Raw genomic sequence first — 19,035 nt, forward strand, 5'->3', positions numbered from 1 at the left:
TTCGCTTACTCACTCATTTATATGTATAGGTCAGTTCACGTCGGCTTCAAATCATGAAATTTGATAAAAAGGAAGGCTTCACAGTTCAAGCAAAGAGGAAAACCGAAACTGTTAATTTATAATTACGTCACACGGCCACACGGAAAAACCTGTCGTTTATATATATATATATATATATATACATATCCCTTTGTCTGACCGTCTGGTAAGATGCTGTTTCCTCAGGAATTGATACACGTGTCAAGTTGAAACTTATGTCACATTCTAATGTCTTTTTAAGCTTCGAAAGTAAGGGGAAACAGTAGATAAGGCCATTGAGGTCGCATATTTTGATACTCGCGACCTCACTAATTAGTAGCCATAGGTTACTTCCTATTGACAAGAATAATATGAAATTTGGCACGAAGCAAAGTTTCGCACTGCAAGTAAAGAGAAATTCAGAAAATTGTTAGTTTTTCGTTGTACCACATAAAAAATGTTTATATTATCACTTGTTGTCCGACTTCAAACTTAAAATTAAAAGAATCCTTGAAAATCTTGAACGTCGACAATAGGCCAACAGTCGTTGAGGTTATCGACTCCCTGGGTGAATGAACTGTCTATGAACATATTTAATTTTGCATGGAACCCTCGGATCGCGAGCGGTACTCTCAGCTGACCAACTCTTCTGCTTAGAGATCTGTCTCTGGATAACTGCCAACCCAAGTGGAAATGTGAGAGAAAGCCACCTCGACGCTGATATGCACAATATTTGCATGTAGGTGAACTCTAACGGTCCAGAGTGGTCGGTCTCCGGAAAAAGGATTTGCATTAGCGTGATAATTCGCCTCGTATTAGATATACACCTGACTGCAGTGATAGTGATATGAAACTGGTGGATACAACAATGAAGCACGCAACGACAGACGGATGTTGGATCTTTTGATGTGATACCAGCATGGGATGTTTGGCAACATGTCAACACATCCATAACAGACCTTACAACACTGTTCACGCTGAAGCGCTACAGGTGCTGTTGATCCGCATGTTCGGCGAAGTCATCCTCGAACTGAACTAGTGGTATGCATTCCACAGGATCAGTTTCAGAAACCACAAACGCCTCGTAGTGCTATGGATATCGGATAATCGTCGTTTCCGTGTTGACTCATTAAATGTAACATTTTATTATAACTTCCATTTGAACCACTGCTATTGCAATGGTCATACACGTTTTGCATGCTATTGTGCTGATTGTCTGAATACTTTGTTGAGCGCCGTATTTCACAAACGTCATGTGCGTTTTTCTCGATTACTATTGAAAGAGATCTGAATAAGGTATAAGGACACATTTTCGGGAGGATGGAGGCTCAGATTCCAGTACGGCCATCCAGATGTAGGTTTTTAGTGATTTTCTTGAATTGATTAAGGCAAAGGGCGGGACGATTCCTTTAAAAAGGAATCCTACTCCCATCCGAGCTTGTGCTCCATCACCAGTGATCTCAATATTGATGATCCCAGTCCCTGTCTTCCCCTATAATTTTTTACCCTCCACAACTCGCTCTAGTACCGTCTTAACGCAATTCTCATCTTTCTGTCAATTTTTCTTCTCAGAGTTTTCCATATGTTCCATTTTCCGCCGATTCTCCTTATTCTTTACCTAATCGTTCCACCCAGTTAGATTCACATTTTTCCGGCTTCCCCACGGTCTATGATTCATTACCGCACTCTAAACGTACAATCTCAGAAGTTTCTTTCTCAAACTCAGGTCTATGTTTGATACTTGTAGGCTTCTCTCGGCCAGAATGTCCTCTAGCCTGTGTTAATCTCTTTTTGTGTCCTCTGTGATTCATACGTCATGTCTTATTTTGCTTCCAACACAGCAGAATTACTTAATTTCGCCTGTGTCGTGGCCCCAGTTTTGATGTTAAGTACATCGGTAGTCTCATTACCGTCTCTTCTCATTATTTTTACTCTCAATGCATATTCTGTACTTATTCAGCACCTCCTGTACGTCTTCTTCACTTTCACTGAAGATAACAGTGTTGTCAGTGAATCGTATTATTATTATTATATTTTAACCTTTAATTTTAATCTCACTCCTAAACTTTTCTTTTACTCCCCTCAATGCTTCTTCGCTGTATAGATTGAAAACCGGGTATGAAACACTACATCCTTTTCTTACACTCTTTTAATCCTTGCACATCGTTCTTGATCTTCTCGTCTTACTGCCCCTCTCGTTTCTTGCTGATACTGTATATGATCCGCCTTTCTCTATACCTTACTTATATTTTTCTCAGCATTTCGGACATTCTGCACCATTTTACATCGTCGAACACTTTTTTTTCAGATCAAAACATGCTATGAAAGGTTTTTCTTAAGTCTTACTTCCATTTTCAGTCGTAGCGTCAGAACTGCCTCTCTGGTGTCCTTACTTTTCCGAAAACCAAAGTCATCGTCATTTAACAGATCCTTAATGTTCTCTTCCTTTCTTCTGTACAATACCCTTGACAGCAAGCTGAATATATGAGCCGTTAAGATAATTGTGTGACTTTTCTCGCACATTCTCGTTAAATAGAGCGCGTTACCGCAGTTGGGCACTGTAGCAATTATGCGTGTTCTCCGCGAAACGATGTTTTTTCAGTAAGACGCTGTCTCAGTCCACTTCGACAGGAATGTTAGTTAGCACTTAACCAACAGATACACTCGTAGTTTCATTGTAATGAGAGCTACTGTCCAGTCACCGGTGCAATTACCTGGTCTCTCGCACATGAATTTTTCTTATGCTCCATGACGCCTCTGAAGAAACTGAAGAGTAATTGGTTGGTAGGTTGCCAGCCGGCTGTCTGCTTGTACAAGAGACAACAGGGACATTTGAGACAGTGCAGAAAAAAATTTTGTCCTTCTTTCTAACGCATGCTTTGCTATGGGCTTATGTTGTTGTAAGGTGTTTATTGTTCATACCAGTAAACAACTAACTAATTCTGACCTTTAATTACTTATCGTTATGAACCCTGTTCACGAGCGCAAAGATTATGGATAACTTTAAACGTCTAGATGGCAGGTAGCTGTTGGCAGTCATCTTCCTATGTCCACATGGCCTGTTTTAATGACTTATACCACCATCAGATGTAAGGTGCTTGGCTACAAATAGCACTTCCGTGTGCTGTGCAGTGCCATAAGCAGCCTGTGATGCAGCAGACCAGACTGAAGTGCTAGTCGCAATAAAGTATTTTATGTCTGATGATGGTGCATAAGACATTAAACACTGACCTTATGTTGATAAATAAACATCGTTAGTCACAAGGAAATAACTGTTTGTATTATGAACAATATTGGGGTCGATGCACCTCAGTGACGATGACACAGATTCAAATAAATAAAATGAAAAGGAGGAGGAGGAGAGGATTGTAGATGGTCAGTATGAAACAACTCCTCACTCCTAAATAACGCAATCTAATGGCTTGCCTCGCATTTCTAGGAATTTGACTACATAGCACTACCTACCTTTCTAATGTGTTACTCATCACAAACGACATTAAAATCTCCCTTATTTTAAAACTTTCTTTTCAAGTATACTTTTGAACAGAGATATGACGTCCTTGGAAATAAGAAGAGCTTTTTCATTAACGTGAGTGTGCCTTTGAAAGCTAGCACCTCGTCATATTTCGGGAGGTATTCAAAATGTCTTAAATATCAACACCATATCTTTTCCATATCAGACAGAGAAATTTTCTCTTTGCCCTAATACAGGGTGGTTTTAATTAAACTTCCGTTAATTGAGAGGACCCCAAGAAGAATGAGTGATGGTAGGACAATGAAACATTGTGATACCTTTCTAGTCATACGGAAGAGAAATAACGAATAAACCATTGGATGAAACACAATTTCCACATGAGAGGGTAACATTGCTAACTGCGTACCATATTTAAGTTAGAGGCTACAAACGTTGCTCAATGTGACGACCATCCACATACACGACAGCCAGGATCAGCACTAACGACACCATTTCACAATTTCTCGCTGCCCTTTTCGAAAGGCAGACGATGGAATGTTGAGCTGTCGTGACGCAGTTCGTGTACTGCTTAAAGATCACACATTGCGTCCAGAATTCCCAGACATGGAACCAGCAGCTTCTTCACCAATTTGTGGCACAACTGGCCGTGGGCCTGCCGCAGGAGCAATTCGCAAATCGACAGTTCATACGAACTACCGAATCACGTTCTTCAGCCCCGGTAAGGAAGCAGGAATTCTCGTTATTCCTTTAACACGTGGATACACGCGAGCAGCATCAGCACTATTGCTCGTGTTTTGAAAAAAAAAAAAAAAACAGCTTTACGAGTATGGCTCTGCTTATCTCGTTCAGACACCCGTTGATTTTTCTCCCACTGCATTGCACACTGATGCTCTTGTTTCAACCGTATGTCGCCGTACCAGTGCCGGCGGCTAACGGCAAGTCATGACGCACTGCTAACAACGATAATCATGCAGCGCACTGTCTGAACATCATTCCTATAAAGTTAGGTATTCGTACGGTAAAAAGTTTTCCGTCTACGCAGGCTCAAGTACCGAAAGTCTATTAATAGCCGCCCTGTACTTATCGGAAGGAGTAGCAATGTAGGAGAGGCTAATGATCTTTTGCTCTGTGTGTGACTCCGGCATGGTACGCGAGGTGTGTACGTGTACCTGTGTGTTTGTTGCGGCAACAGGTCAGCTGTGGACGGCGCCGGAGCTGCTGAGGATGCCGCAGCGGCCGCCGGAGGGAACGCAGAAGGGCGACGTCTACAGCTTCGCCATCATCGTGCACGAGATCGTCACCCGGCAGGGACCCTTCTTCATCGCCGATCGACACTTTTCACCTAAAGGTAATTTACTCATCTACAGCACACAGTGTTCGATTGAAGCCTTCTCAAACGACATTCATTTATTAAAAACGAAGCTTTGGAAAGTAAGTTACGTAATATTATGGCAGGTAAAGTATGCTCTATTGAATGCTGCACAAAACTTGGACTTGATACATTCACGGGCGGAACACCGTACCAGTCGTTTAGTTCCATGATTGTAGAAATCCGCGCCTCGGTCACTCAGTACCTTTCATATTTTAAACTAGAAAATTCTTGTGAAAACAGTTACTGTGTACGAAACAATTACACTGAAGACCTAAAGAAACTGGTACACGTGGTTAATAAATGGTTCAAATGGCTCTGAGCACTATGGGACTTAACTTCTGAGGTCATCAGTCCCCGAGAACTTAGAACTGCTTAAACCTAACTAACCTTAGGACATCACACACACCCACGCCCGAGGCAGGATTCGAACCTGCGACCGTAGCGGTCGCGCGGTTCCAGACTGTTGCGCCTAGAACCGCTCGGCCACTCCGGCCGACACGTGGCTAATATCGTGTTGCCCGCCAGCGAGCACACAGAAGTGCCGCACCACGACGTGGAATGGACTCGACTAGTGTATGGAGTAGTGCTGGAAGGAATTGACACCTTGAATACTACAGCACTGTCCACAAATCCGTAAGAGTACGAGGAGGTGAAAATCTCTTCTGAACAGCACGTTGCACGGCATCCCAGATATGCTCAATAATGTCCATGTCTGGGGAGTTCTGTGGGCTGCGGAAGTTTTAAGCTCCGAAGAGTCTTCCTGGAGCCACTCTGTAGCAATTATGGTCGTCTAGGGTGTCGCATTGTCCTGCTGGAATTGCCCAAGTTCGTCGGAGTGCACAATGGACATGAATGTATGCAGGTGATCAAAGAGGATGCTTACGTAAGTGTCACCTGTCAGAGTTGTATCTACACATATCGGGGGTCCCATATCACGCCCCATCTATTACAGAGCCTCCACCAGCTTGAACAGTCCTCTGCTGACATGCAGGGTCCATTGATTCATGTGTTTGTATCCATACCCGTACGCGTTTATCAGCTCGATACAGTTTGAAACGAGACTCGTCCGACCAGGCAACATGTTTCCAGTCAACAACAGTCCAATGTTGGTGTTCACTGGCCCAGGCGAGGCGTAAAGGTTTGCGCCGTGTCATCAAGGGTACACGAGTTGGCCTTCGGCTCGGAAAGCCTATATCGATGATGTTTCGTTGAATGGTTCGCACCCTGACACTTGTTGATGGCCGGCCGCTGTGGCCGAGTGGTTCTGGGCGCTTCAGTCCGGAACCGCGCAACTGCAACGGTCGCAGTTTAGAATCCTGCCTCGGGCATGGATGTGTGTGAAGTCCTTAGGTTTTTTAGGTTTACGTCGTTCTAAGTTCTAGGCGACTGATGACCTCAGATGTTAAGTCCTATAGTGCTCAGAGCCATTAAGGACTTGTTGATGGTCCAGCACTGACTTCTGATATTCACAGTAATCTCGTGAAATGGTCTTACGGGAAAATCATCACTTCATCGCTACCTCTGAGTTGCTGTGTCCCATCGCTCGTGTGCCGCTCAGAAAACCACGTTCAAACTCACTTAAATTTTGACAACCTGCAGTTCTAGCAGCAGTAACTGATGTAACAACTGTGCCATTGTAGCAGCATTAACTGATCTAACAACTGTGCTTGGCACTTGTTGTCTTATATAGGAGTTGCCGACCGCATCGCCGCATTCTACCTGTTTACATATCTCTGTAGAGATATGTAATGCCTATACCAGTTTCTTTTGCGATTCCGTGTAGTCTTCCGTGTTGCAGAATTTGCCTTTCACATCTTATACTTTGCAGTGTGCATCAACGCTCAGGGCGATTCAGGGAACTGAACTGAGTGACGCAGTAGCGGAGGGTGCTCGAAGTACACGCACTGTGCGTGAATATGCTGTTCTCCCATACGCTGTAAACCCGCCGCTCAGCCAGTAGGTCGTGCGACAATGGGACGAAGAGTGTTCCAGAGTGCGGGTCAACAGGCTGCGATCAATGAAAACCACCACTCGACCGCGTCACACCCCATTCAGGCTGCGCAAACGGGATAAAGGGCTGCTAACCCGGCGTCCAGTCAGATTCGGCCCCTGTCCTTTTCCGTTAGTGCTTATGGTGAGGAAATCTTTACACTCCTCGTTTTCAGTGATCTAATTTCATTTCCTGAAAAGGTGACATTCGTAACACTTCCATCTGTCCTGCAATCCATTTTAATTTTTGTCAATACGTAGTATAACAATTGTTTAAATATGATGCCCATTTTACAATGTTGTGTCTGACTTCGTGAGTTCCTTATACTTGGTCTCGGCAGAAATAAATTTTGAGCTCCTATTCAATCGTGTCACAAATCCAACTTGTGAACTCCATCAATGTTTTTTGATGAATTTCAATTACTGCTGTCAAATTGCAGGTTTCTGGTCCGAGAGTTCACTTGTGGTCAGTTCTTCGTACGTACCATATAAATACTGATAAGTAACAACTCTTATTTATAGCACAGTATTTAATTCGTAGACAACTTACAAGAGACGCTCACAGCAACAATGAGATCTGACATGTTTTCACACTTTTTCCCAATTTGTCCAAATACCTCACGTCACCAATTTAAGGGTTGTGAGGCCACGAAGTCGAATTGTAAACATGAACTTAACTATAGATGTAAGCTGCCTGATGACTAGCATTACTTTTATTAACATTAAATTTAGGTTCAAAGAGTTTTATCCTTGCAAACTAAATTTGTTTGAATGTATGTTAATGTGTTAGCAACATACTTGAGTTCACTCTTATAGCGGCCACCCAATCTGTCATTTTAACACAAATAAATGTACTTTTTTGGAAATTTAAAAGAATTAAAAACTAATGTGTAAAGTGTCTCATCTTCAAGGCATTTTCATGTTGATTTCAAAACTACACTTAAATGTGGCATTTCTATAATATTTCCGAATGATTTAATATTATGATTTATATTTTAGGAAGATTAATTCAGCTGATGCGTTCGGTTCACAGTGGTATGTGGGAAACATGATCTTTTCACCTCCGGCATCAACTGAATAAAGTTTCTTTTAAAAAGAATCGTTTAGTAGAATTTCAGTATTGTACAAGTGTTCCCTTTATTAATATGGTGTATGATATAATTTTGGAAGTAGCCATATAAGTAGGCCACCCCTTGGGACCAGTTATTCTATTATGGTCTTTACTTCTTATAGATCCTCAGTTCATGGTGGCAAAAGAGGGGGTGGTGAATTAAACTGGTTTCAAAATTCGAAATAAGGATTTTGTACAGATATCGTAAAATGCAATTTCAAAAGGGTTTTATGGTACCAATGGAAACATCAAGCAATCGGCAATGTTATACTGTTGTCATAAATATGCCTTATACAGGATGAAGAAAAATTCGCGCACTCAGATTTCGCAGCGAGATCAAACGGTGTGTTGCTAAACGTAGTTTTCGACTTTGCTTCGACAGTCGGCAAGCGTTATGGAATATTGTACCACAGTTTCCTTCTTAAACTGTTTGAGAAGAGACTTTAAGCGATTTAGATACGCCATATTATCTTGATTTATTATTTGCAGTTTCTGTTCGTAAAATTATTTTGTGTTCTCATCTTCCTCGTTTACGCCTCAGATGCCTCTGAAGCTCACTAGGGCGGCGCACGCCAAGCAAGAAGTAGTTAGTTCGAAACTTGGTGGTGCAATACGTTTCCATCGCCAGAAGTTGACACACAGGTGTAAGAATGTTGTTCACGAGAAATTCCCGGTGACCAGACTTTGCAACAACTTACTTGATGAATTTCCAAATATCTTAGCAGTATCTCGCCGAGGGCGGACATGCGACGCTGTCGATGACGGTATGTCGATAGAACCAAGGCGTTTATCTTTGGTGCTGCCTTTGTGCCATCTCTTTCGCGATTAGCAACGCCAAAACAAACGCAACACTCATTCCAGTGACCTACTTTGAAAAGGTGCACCTTAATGCAAACCACTAAAATGGCTTCAATTAGACAGGCTTTTAAACAATTGTGCGTTACATGAATAAATAATTTTCTTATTCTGTTGCTTACCATAGTTTGCTAGTAGCGTCTTTTGCACAGATTTGAATAATTTATGTGTGAGTTTGAATGTGTGAGTGCCAGTAACAGATATCCAAACGAATTTCTAAAAAAGATTTCATATGGTCGATGTACAAATCTCCCAAATACCTCGTAACAAATGATAATTCTTCGCAGACCAGGTTGTGAACCAGAGTGTCATGTTTGGCGTGAGCAAGTTTGACCATCTGAGCATACATCCAGGTTCGAGCCAATGTTTTCAAAATCACCGTATTTTCCTTCTTTTTCGGACAGATCGGAGTAGAATCATTTAGGGATGAGACTACAATATCCATGGAAGCGTTGAAATCAAAGAATTTAATGAAACTAACTCACTAACAAATTAAGACTATTTTACTCACCCATCTTTCCCCTCAGTTTGCTGTTCGCACTTAACACAAGCGAGAACTGTTGGTTAAAATGTCCAGAGGTAATTACAAGGAAACATCAGATGCAATGGACGTTTGGTTTTTTTTTTTTTTTCAATTTTAACCCTCTTCGTTTAATTATAGCGAACTGGATGCAACAGTCCAATTTTGGAACTTATGAAGACACTAACCGTTTTAGTTAAAATGCTAGTACTAATCGTCTTCGTCATTACTATTCGTTATTCTGCTTCCCTCGTCATCATTAAAGTGCAGTTAGGAATTTCCCTCAGGATTCTGCAGTTACGTGCCTCAAATCACGACAACTATTTTGTTTCCATTATAGTTACGCGGAATGCATATCCATTTGCCATAGACCAAAAAATAGCACGCAATAGTGGTATCAGTGGAGAAACTGCGAGGACTAATCGAGATGATCTTAAAACAGTAGCACAATTAAATGCTGTTTAAGTGTATCTTGTAACAAGACGCGCAGCATGTCACGCTATAAACCAATCTGATATATGTGGTGAGCAGAGGCCGGCGAATCATGTTTTCGGTGTAATTACCCTGTTAGCTAGACGCCACACGTTATTTATTTATTCCATGCCTCTGTGCAAGCAGCCGTAAAGTACCGCCGGTGTTTACGTTCAGTGCTGGAGTGCAGCATCCAGTCTGACGCAAACAGAGTAGCGGGAATCAGTCCGCAGTAATTACCTAGAGTGGATACACGTCGGCAGCTGAGCGCGTTGCATTGCTAATGCCACCGCCGGTCAGACGTCAGACGCGAATGACGTGACTTCCGGCCAACGCTCAGCAGCCACAGGGTACAGCTCCTGTTCTGGTACCCGTACTGACGGTCTGGGAATGGATTCAGATTATTGTTTGTGAAAGTGAGGTGACTAACGTATTATGACTGCGGTGATGAGCAGACGCAGCCCTACTTGCTTTAAAAGAGGCACGCTACATTGTTACTTTTGAGTTTTTACATATACAGGGTGTTTCAAAAATGACCGGTATATTTGAAACGGCAATACAAACTAAACGAGCAGCGATAGAAATACACCGTTTGTTGCAATATGCTTGGGACAACAGTACATTTTCAGGCAGACAAACTTTCGAAATTACAGTAGTTACAATTGTCAACAACAGATGGCGCTGAGTTCTGGGAAACTCTATAGTACGATATTTTCCACATATCCACCATGCGTAGCAATAATATGGCGTAGTCTCTGAATGAAATTACCCGAAACCTTTGACAACGTGTCTGGCGGAATGGCTTCACATGCAGATGAGATGTACTGCTTCAGCTGTTCAATTGTTTCTGGATTCTGGCGGTACACCTGGTCTTTCAAGTGTCCCCACAGAAAGAAGTCACAGGGGTTCATGTCTGGCGAATAGGGAGGCCAATCCACGCCGCCTCCTGTATGTTTCGGATAGCCCAAAGCAATCGCACGATCATCGAAATATTCATTCAGGAAATTAAAGACGTCGGCCGTGCGATGTGGCCGGTCACCATCTTGCATAAACCACGAGGTGTTCGCAGTGTCGTCTAAGGCAGTTTGTACCGCCACAAATTCACGAAGAATGTCCAGATAGCGTGATGCAGTAATCGTTTCGGATCTGAAAAATGGGCCAATGATTCCTTTGGAAGATAACCGCGGGACTGCTACGGTCGCAGGTTCGAATCCTGCCTCAGGCATGGGTGTGTGTGATGTCCTTAGGTTAGTTAGGTTTAAGTAGTTCTAAGTTCTAGGGGACTTATGACCTAAGATGTTGAGTCCCATAGTGCTCAGAGCCATTTGAACCTTTGGAAGAAATGGTGGCCCAGACCAGTACTTTTTGAGGATGCAGGGACGATGGGACTGCAACATGGGGCTTTTCGGTTCCCCATATGCGCCAGTTCTGTTTATTGACGAAGCCGTCCAGGTAAAAATAAGCTTCGTCAGTAAACCAAATGCTGCCCACATGCATATCGCCGTCATCAATCCTGTGCACTATATCGTTAGCGAATGTCTCTCGTGCAGCAATGGTAGCGGCGCTGAGGGGTTGCCGCGTTTGAATTTTGTATGGGTAGAGGTGTAAACTCTGGCGCATGAGACGATACGTGGACGTTGGCGTCATTTGGACCGCAGCTGCAACACGGCGAACGGAAACCCGAGGCCGCTGTTGGATCACCTGCTGCACTAGCTGCGCATTGCCCTCTGTGGTTGCCGTACGCAGTCGCCCTACCTTTCCAGCACGTTCATCCGTCACGTTCCCAGTCCGTTGAAATTTTTCAAACAGATCCTTTATTGTATCGCTTTTCGGTCCTTTGGTTACATTAAACCTCCGTTGAAAACTTCGTCTTGTTGCAACTACACTGTGTTCTAGGCGGTGGAATTCCAACACCAGAAAAATCCTCTGTTCTAAGGAATAAACCATCTTGTCTACAGCACACTTGCACGTTGTGAACAGCACACGCTTACAGCAGAAAGACGACGTACAGAATGGCGCACCCACAGACTGCGTTGTCGTCTATATCTTTCACATCACTTGCAGCGCCATCTGTTGTTGAAAATTGTAACTACTGTAATTTCGAAAGTTTGTCCGCCTGAAAATGTACTGTTGTCCCAAGCATATTGCAACAAACGGTGTATTTCTATCGCTGCTCGTTTAGTTTTTATTGCCGTTTCAAATATACCGGTCATTTTTGAAGCACCCTGTATACTGTCAAGCAATGGGAACTACAGGTAGGAATATCATCAGTGTAGGAAAAGATAGATTGCTACTTAACGCAAAGAACATACGTCAAGTTGCAGACAGGCACAATTAACACACACTTATGTAAAGCTCTCGGCCGCAGTCTTCATCAGTAAAGAACGCACCACACACACACACACAACATTCACACACGCAGGCATGTACACCTTATGCATACGCGACCGCCAACTCCACGATCTCGGACCGGAATGTTTCTTCTACTGTGCTTTCATTTGTTCACTATGTTTTCCGTTCCTGTCTTCTGACCACTTCAGAGCAGACTTTTCGCTCTCCTATCTTGGAATCTTTCCTAATTCAGCACTTCTTCCATATACATTTCTCTCTCAATTATTTCTTCAGCTTTTGTCGTATTTTTATAAATTCGTTTGTGTGACATGAATCTAACTTGTTGTTGACTTCTTATGACAATTATTTCAAGATCTTTTTGGGTAATTTACCGTCCTGCATTCGTTATAAATGTCCAAAATTTACCAGTCTTCTTTTTCTCACTATTTCTCATATGTTTCCTGTGTCTCGATAAATTTCATGATTAGTAAGTACTTTCCAACCCTCCATAGTTTTTTGTGGACCTAATATTTTGTTAGTGATTGCCTTTATAGTATTTGTATTTTATCTACACTGCAGAGCCAAAGAAAGTGATACACGTGCCTAATATCGTATAGGGCCCCCGCGAGTACGCAGAAGTGCCGCAACACGACGTGGCATGGGCTTGACTAATGTCTGAAGTAGTGCTGGAGGAAATTGACAGCATGAAACTGCAGGGCTGTCGATAAATCCGTAAGCGTACGAGGAGGTGGAGGTCTCTTCTGAGCAGCACGTTGCAAGGCATCCCAGATATCCTCAATGATGCTCATGTCTGGGGAGTTTGGTGGCCAGCGTAAGTGATTAATAGTGTTCCTGGAGCCACTCTGTAGCAATTCTGGACGCTTCGGGTGTCGCATTGTCTTGCTGAAGCCGAAGTCCGTCGGAATGCACAGTAGACATGAATGGATGCAGATGATCAGAAAGGATGCTTACGTACGAGTCACTTGTCAGAGTCGTATTTAGACGTATCAGGAGTCCGAATCACTCCAACTGCACACGCACCACACCATTACAGAGCCTCCAACAGTATGAACAGTCCACTGCTGACATGCAGGATCCATGGATCCATGAGGTTGTCTCCATACCAGTACACGTGCATCCACCCAATACAATTTGAAACGAGACTCGTCCGACCAGGCACATGTTTCGAGTGATGAACAGTTCAATGTCGGTGTTGACTGTCCAGGCGAAGTGCAAAGCTTTGTGTCGTGCAGTCATCAGAGGTACACGAGTGGGCCGTTAGCTCCGAAAGCCCATATCGATGATGTTTCGTTAAATGGTTCGCATGCTGACACTTGTTGGTGGCCCAAAATTGAAATCTGCAGCAATTTGCAGAAGGGTTGCACTTCTGTCACGTTGAACGATTCTCTTCCGTCGTCGTTGGAACCGTTCTTCCGGAATTTTTCTCGGCCGCAGCGATGTCGGGGATTTGATGTTTTACCGTATTTCTGATATTCACGGTACACACGTGAAATTGCCGTACGGGAAAATCCTCAGTTCATCGCTAACTCGGATATGCTGTGTCCCATCGCTCGTGCACCACTATACCACCACGTTCAAAGTCACTTAAATCTTGATAACCCGCCATTGTAGCAGCAGTAACCAATCTAGCAACTGCGCCAGACACTTGTTGTATTATACAGGGTGTTACAAAAAGGTACGGCCAAACTTTCAGGAAACATTCCTCACACACAAAAAAAGAAAATATATTATGTGGACATGTGTCTGGAAACGCTTACTTTCCATGTTAGAGCTCATTTTATTACTCCTCTTCAAATCATATTAATCATGGAATGGAAACACACAGCAACAGAACGTACCAGCGTGACCTCAAACACTTTGTTACAGGAAATATTCAAATGTCCTCCGTTAGCGAGGATACATGCATCCACCCTCCATCGCATGGAACCCCTGATGCACTGATGCAGCCGTGGAGAATGGCGTATTGTATCACAGCCGTCCACAACACGAGCACGAAGAGTCTCTACATTTCGTACCGGGGTTGCGTAGACAAGAGCTTTCGAATGCCCCTATAAATGAAAGTCAGGAGGGTTGAGGTCCGGAGAGCGTGGAGGCCATGGAATTGGTCCGCCTCTACCAATCAATCGGTCACCGAATATGTTGTTGAGAAGTATACGAACACTTCGACTGAAATGTGCAGGAGCTCCATCGTGCATGAACCACATGTTGTGTCGTACTTGTAAAGGCACATGTTGTAGCAGCACAGGTAGAGTATCCCGCATGAAATCATGGCTGTGAATCGAGGAAGTACAGTACATACTGATGAAACTAAAATGAGCTCTAACATGGAAATTAAGCGTTTCCGGACACATGTTCACATAACATCTTTCCTTTATTTGTGTGTGAGGAATGTTTCCTGAAAGTTTGGCCGTACCTTTTTGTAACACCCTGTATAGGCGTTGCCGACCGCAGCACCGTATTCTGCCTGTTTACCTATCTCTGTATTTGAATACGTATGCCTATGCCAGTTTCTTTGGCGCTTCAGAGTAAATTATAGTTCCGTGCTACACATTAGCTTGCATACAGACATTCTGGTTTCACTATTGTGCTGTAACGCCTCATGCTTACATGTTTTCTTAGAAGTAAAAAAAAAAAAAAAAAAAGATATATGTGTGTGAAATGATATGGGACTTAACCGCTAAGGTCGTCAGTCCCTAAGCTTACACACTACTTAACCTAAATTATCCTAAGGACAGACACACACACCTATGCCCGAGGGAGGACTCGAACCTCTGCCAGGACCAGCCGCGCAGTCCATGACTGCAACCCCCTAGACGCGGCTAATCCCGCGCGGCTTTCTTAGAAGTCTTTAGTTACAACACACTCCCTTCCCATGTTGTATATCCTTATCTCCGAGGCACCTTTATTCCAGGCTATTGATATGCTCAGAAATTAATTAACATGTTTTCTCACTGTCCTCACAAGCGAAAGTCGATCCACAAGCCATGCCGCCACGGCGACAGTCCCCTCTGCATCCACACGAGTCTCCAGTTTCGTTAGGCGAAGCAGCCTCTGTTATGAAATAGATATATTGACATATTTATGTTCCGACAGATGTATTTGTAGTACTTCTACACTCCTGGAAATTGAAATAAGAACACCGTGAATTCATTGTCCCAGGAAGGGGAAACTTCATTGACACATTCCTGGGGTCAGTACATCACATGATCACACTGACAGAACCACAGGCACATAGACACAGGCAACAGAGCATGCACAATGTCGGCACTAGTACAGTGTATATCCACCTTTCGCAGCAATGCAGGCTGCTATTCTCCCATGGAGACGATCGTAGAGATGCTGGATGTAGTCCTGTGGAATGGCTTGCCATGCCATTTCCACCTGGCGCCTCAGTTGGACCAGCGTTCGTGCTGGACGTGCAGACCGCGTGAGACGACGCTTCATCCAGTCCCAAACATGCTCAATGGGGGACAGATCCGGAGATCTTGCTGGCCAGGGTAGTTGACTTACACCTTCTAGAGCACGTTGGGTGGCACGGGATACATGCGGACGTGCATTGTCCTGTTGGAACAGCAAGTTCCCTTGCCGGTCTAGGAATGGTAGAACGATGGGTTTGATGACGGTTTTGATGTACCGTGCACTATTCAGTGTCCCCTCGACGATCACCAGTGGTGTACGGCCAGTGTAGGAGATCGCTCCCCACACCACGATGCCGGGTGTTGGCCCTGTGTGCCTCGGTCGTATGCAGTCCTGATTGTGGCGCTCACCTGCACGGCGCCAAACACGCATACGACCATCATTGGCACCAAGGCAGAAGCGACTCTCATCGCTGAAGACGACACGTCTCCATTCGTCCCTCCATTCACGCCTGTCGCGACACCACTGGAGGCGGGCTGCACGATGTTGGGGCGTGAGCGGAAGACGGCCTAACGGTGTGCGGGACCGTAGCCCAGCTTCATGGAGACGGTTGCGAATGGTCCTCGCCGATACCCCAGGAGCAACAGTGTCCCTAATTTGCTGGGAAGTGGCGGTGCGGTCCCCTACGGCACTGCGTAGGATCCTACGGTCTTGGCGTGCATCCGTGCGTCGCTGCGGTCCGGTCCCAGGTCGACGGGCACGTGCACCTTCCGCTGACCACTGGCGACAACATCGATGTACTGTGGAGACCTCACGCCCCACGTGTTGAGCAATTCGGCGGTACGTCCACCCGGCCTCCCGCATGCCCACTATACGCCCTCGCTCAAAGTCCGTCAACTACACATACGGTTCACGTCCACGCTGTCGCGGCATGCTACCAGTGTTAGAAAGACTGCGATGGAGCTCCGTATGCCACGGCAAACTGGCTGACACTGACGGCGGCGGTGCACAAATGCTGCGCAGCTAGCGCCATTCGACGGCCAACACCGCGGTTCCTGGTGTGTCCGCTGTGCCGTGCGTGTGATCATTGCTTGTACAGCCCTCTCGCAGTGTCCGGAGCAAGTATGGTGGGTCTGACACACCGGTGTCAATGTGTTCTTTTTTCCATTTCCAGGAGTGTATATACTGACATTTATAACTAAATATAGTGAATTAAAAACAGAATAATAAAGTGAGAACAAATATTAATATAGCCTCCCTACAGCTGTACCTGTACAAAATATTGTGGCACTTAGTGCGTCGTCATTCACACTTGCTTCACCCAAGTGGGAGCGTCTGTGCCAGCTTCCTTCACGTAACATGGCGGTGTATTGTTGCCCTACACTTCGAGCAACTCAGCATGGATTGTTGTAGCGTTGCCCCTCTTCAAGTGCAGAAAACAGATCACCGCAGGCTACCTCACTTTGTCAGTGGACTGCGCCGTTTCCTTTTGCCTCCTGTACCGACATGCAATGGTACGATATGTATGAAATTGCAATGCTTGTGTTATTCTAATTACGATGCAAACTTCCTTTGGACAGGCATGCATGTATTTAAGAGAGTCACTCCAAAAGAAATGCACACTAATTTTTTTTAAATCCATCTTTTATTCTACATGTTTGAAAGTCTTACAGAGTGTAGATACATCCTTTAGGAACAGTATTTTCATTTCTCCACATAATTTCCATCCCTATCAACTGCCTTACGCCATCTTGGAACCAGGGCCTGTATACCCGCACGGTAAAATTTTGGACCAACATGTTGGAGCCACTGTTTGGCAGCGAGCACAACGGAGACATCATTTTTAAACCTTGTTCCACGAAGAGAGTCTTTCAGTTTCCCAAAGAGATGATAGTCACATGGAGCCAGGTCAGGACTGTAAGGCGGGTGTTTCAGTGTTGTCCATCCGAGTTTTGTGATCTCTTCCATGGTTTTTTGACTGACATGTGGCCGTGCATTGCCGTGCAACAGCAAAACATCCTGCTTTTGCCGATGTGGTCGAACACGACTCAGTCGAGCTTGAAGTTTCTTCAGTGTCGTCACGTACATATACATCTACATCCATACTCCGCAAGCCACCTTACGGTGTGTGGCGGAGGGTACCCTGAGTACCTCTATCGTTTCTCGCTTCTATTCCAGTCTCGTATTGTTCGTGGAAAGAAGGATTGTCGGTATGCTTCTGTGTGGGCTCTAATCTCTCTGATTTTATCCTCATGGTCTCTTCGCGAGATATACGTAGGAGGGAGCTCTTCGCTGAAGGTATGTTCTCGAAACTTTAGCAAAAGCCCGTACCGAGCTACTGAGGGTCTCTCCTGCAGAGTCTTCCACTGGAGTTTATCTATCATCTCCGTAAAGCTTTCCCGATTACTAAATGATCCTGTAACGAAGCGCGGTGTTCTCCGATGGATGTTCTCTATCTCTTCTATCAACCCTATCTGGCACGGATCCCACACTGCTGAGCAGTATTCAAGCAGTGGGCGAATAAGTGTACTGTAACCTACTTCCTTTGTTTTCGGATTGCATTTCCTTAGGATTCTTCCAATGAATCTCAGTTTGTCATCTGCTTTACCGACGATCAATTTTATATGATCATTCCATTTTAAATCACTCCTAATGCGTACTCCCAGATAATTTATGGAATTAACTGCTTCCAGATGCTGACCTGCTATTTTGTAGCTAAATGATAAGGGATCTATCTTTCTATGTATTCGCAGCACATTACACTTGTCTACATTGAGATTCAATTGCCATTCCCTGCACCATGCGTCAATTCGCTGCAGATCCTCCTGCATTTCAGTACATTTTTCCATTGTTACAACATCTCGATACACCACTGCATCATCTGCAAAAAGCGTCAGTGAACTTCCGATGTCATTTATGTATATTGTGAATAGCAATGGTCCTATGACACTCCCCTGCGGCACACCTGAAATCACTCTTGCTGCGGAAGACTTCTCTCCATTGAGAATTACATGCTGCGTTCTGTTATCTAGGAACTCCTCAATCCAATCACAAAATTGGTCTGATAGTCCATATGCTCTTACTTTGTTCATTAAACGACTGTGGAGAACTGTATCGAACGCCTTGCGGAAGTCAAGGAACACGGCACCTACCTGTGAACCCGTGTCTATGGCCCTCTTGAGGCTCGTGGGCAAATAGCGCGAGCTGGGTTTCACACGTCCGTCTTTTACGAAACCCATCCTGATTCCTACAGAGTAGATTTCTAGTCTCCAAAAAAGTCGTTATACTCGAACATAATGCGTGTTCCAAAATTCTACAACTGATGGACGTTAGAGATATAGGGCTATAGTTCTGCACATCTGTTCGACGTCCCTTCTTGAAAACGGGGATGACCTGTGCCCTTTTCCAATCCTTTGGAACGCTACGCTCTTCTAGAGACCTACGGTACACCGCTGCAAGAAGGGGGGCAAGTTCCTTCGCGTACTCTGTGTAAAATCGAACTGGTATCTCACCAG

At 44.4% G+C, this 19,035-nt stretch overlaps 1 protein-coding gene across 2 annotated transcripts in view; it reads left to right on the top strand.

Annotated features, from left to right (window-relative positions):
- Nucleotides 1–19,035, top strand: part of LOC124795224 (atrial natriuretic peptide receptor 1-like) — a 1,189,640-nt gene that overhangs the window by 1,006,181 nt on the left and 164,424 nt on the right. For both annotated transcript variants that reach the window (XM_047259145.1, XM_047259146.1), the window contains exon 13: nt 4,686–4,841. In XM_047259145.1, the coding sequence (XP_047115101.1) occupies nt 4,686–4,841 (156 nt within the window). The remainder of the gene's footprint in view (nt 1–4,685; nt 4,842–19,035) is intronic.

This window comes from Schistocerca piceifrons, chromosome 4, assembly GCF_021461385.2.
Source record: "Schistocerca piceifrons isolate TAMUIC-IGC-003096 chromosome 4, iqSchPice1.1, whole genome shotgun sequence".
Lineage (NCBI taxonomy): Eukaryota > Metazoa > Arthropoda > Insecta > Orthoptera > Acrididae > Schistocerca > Schistocerca piceifrons.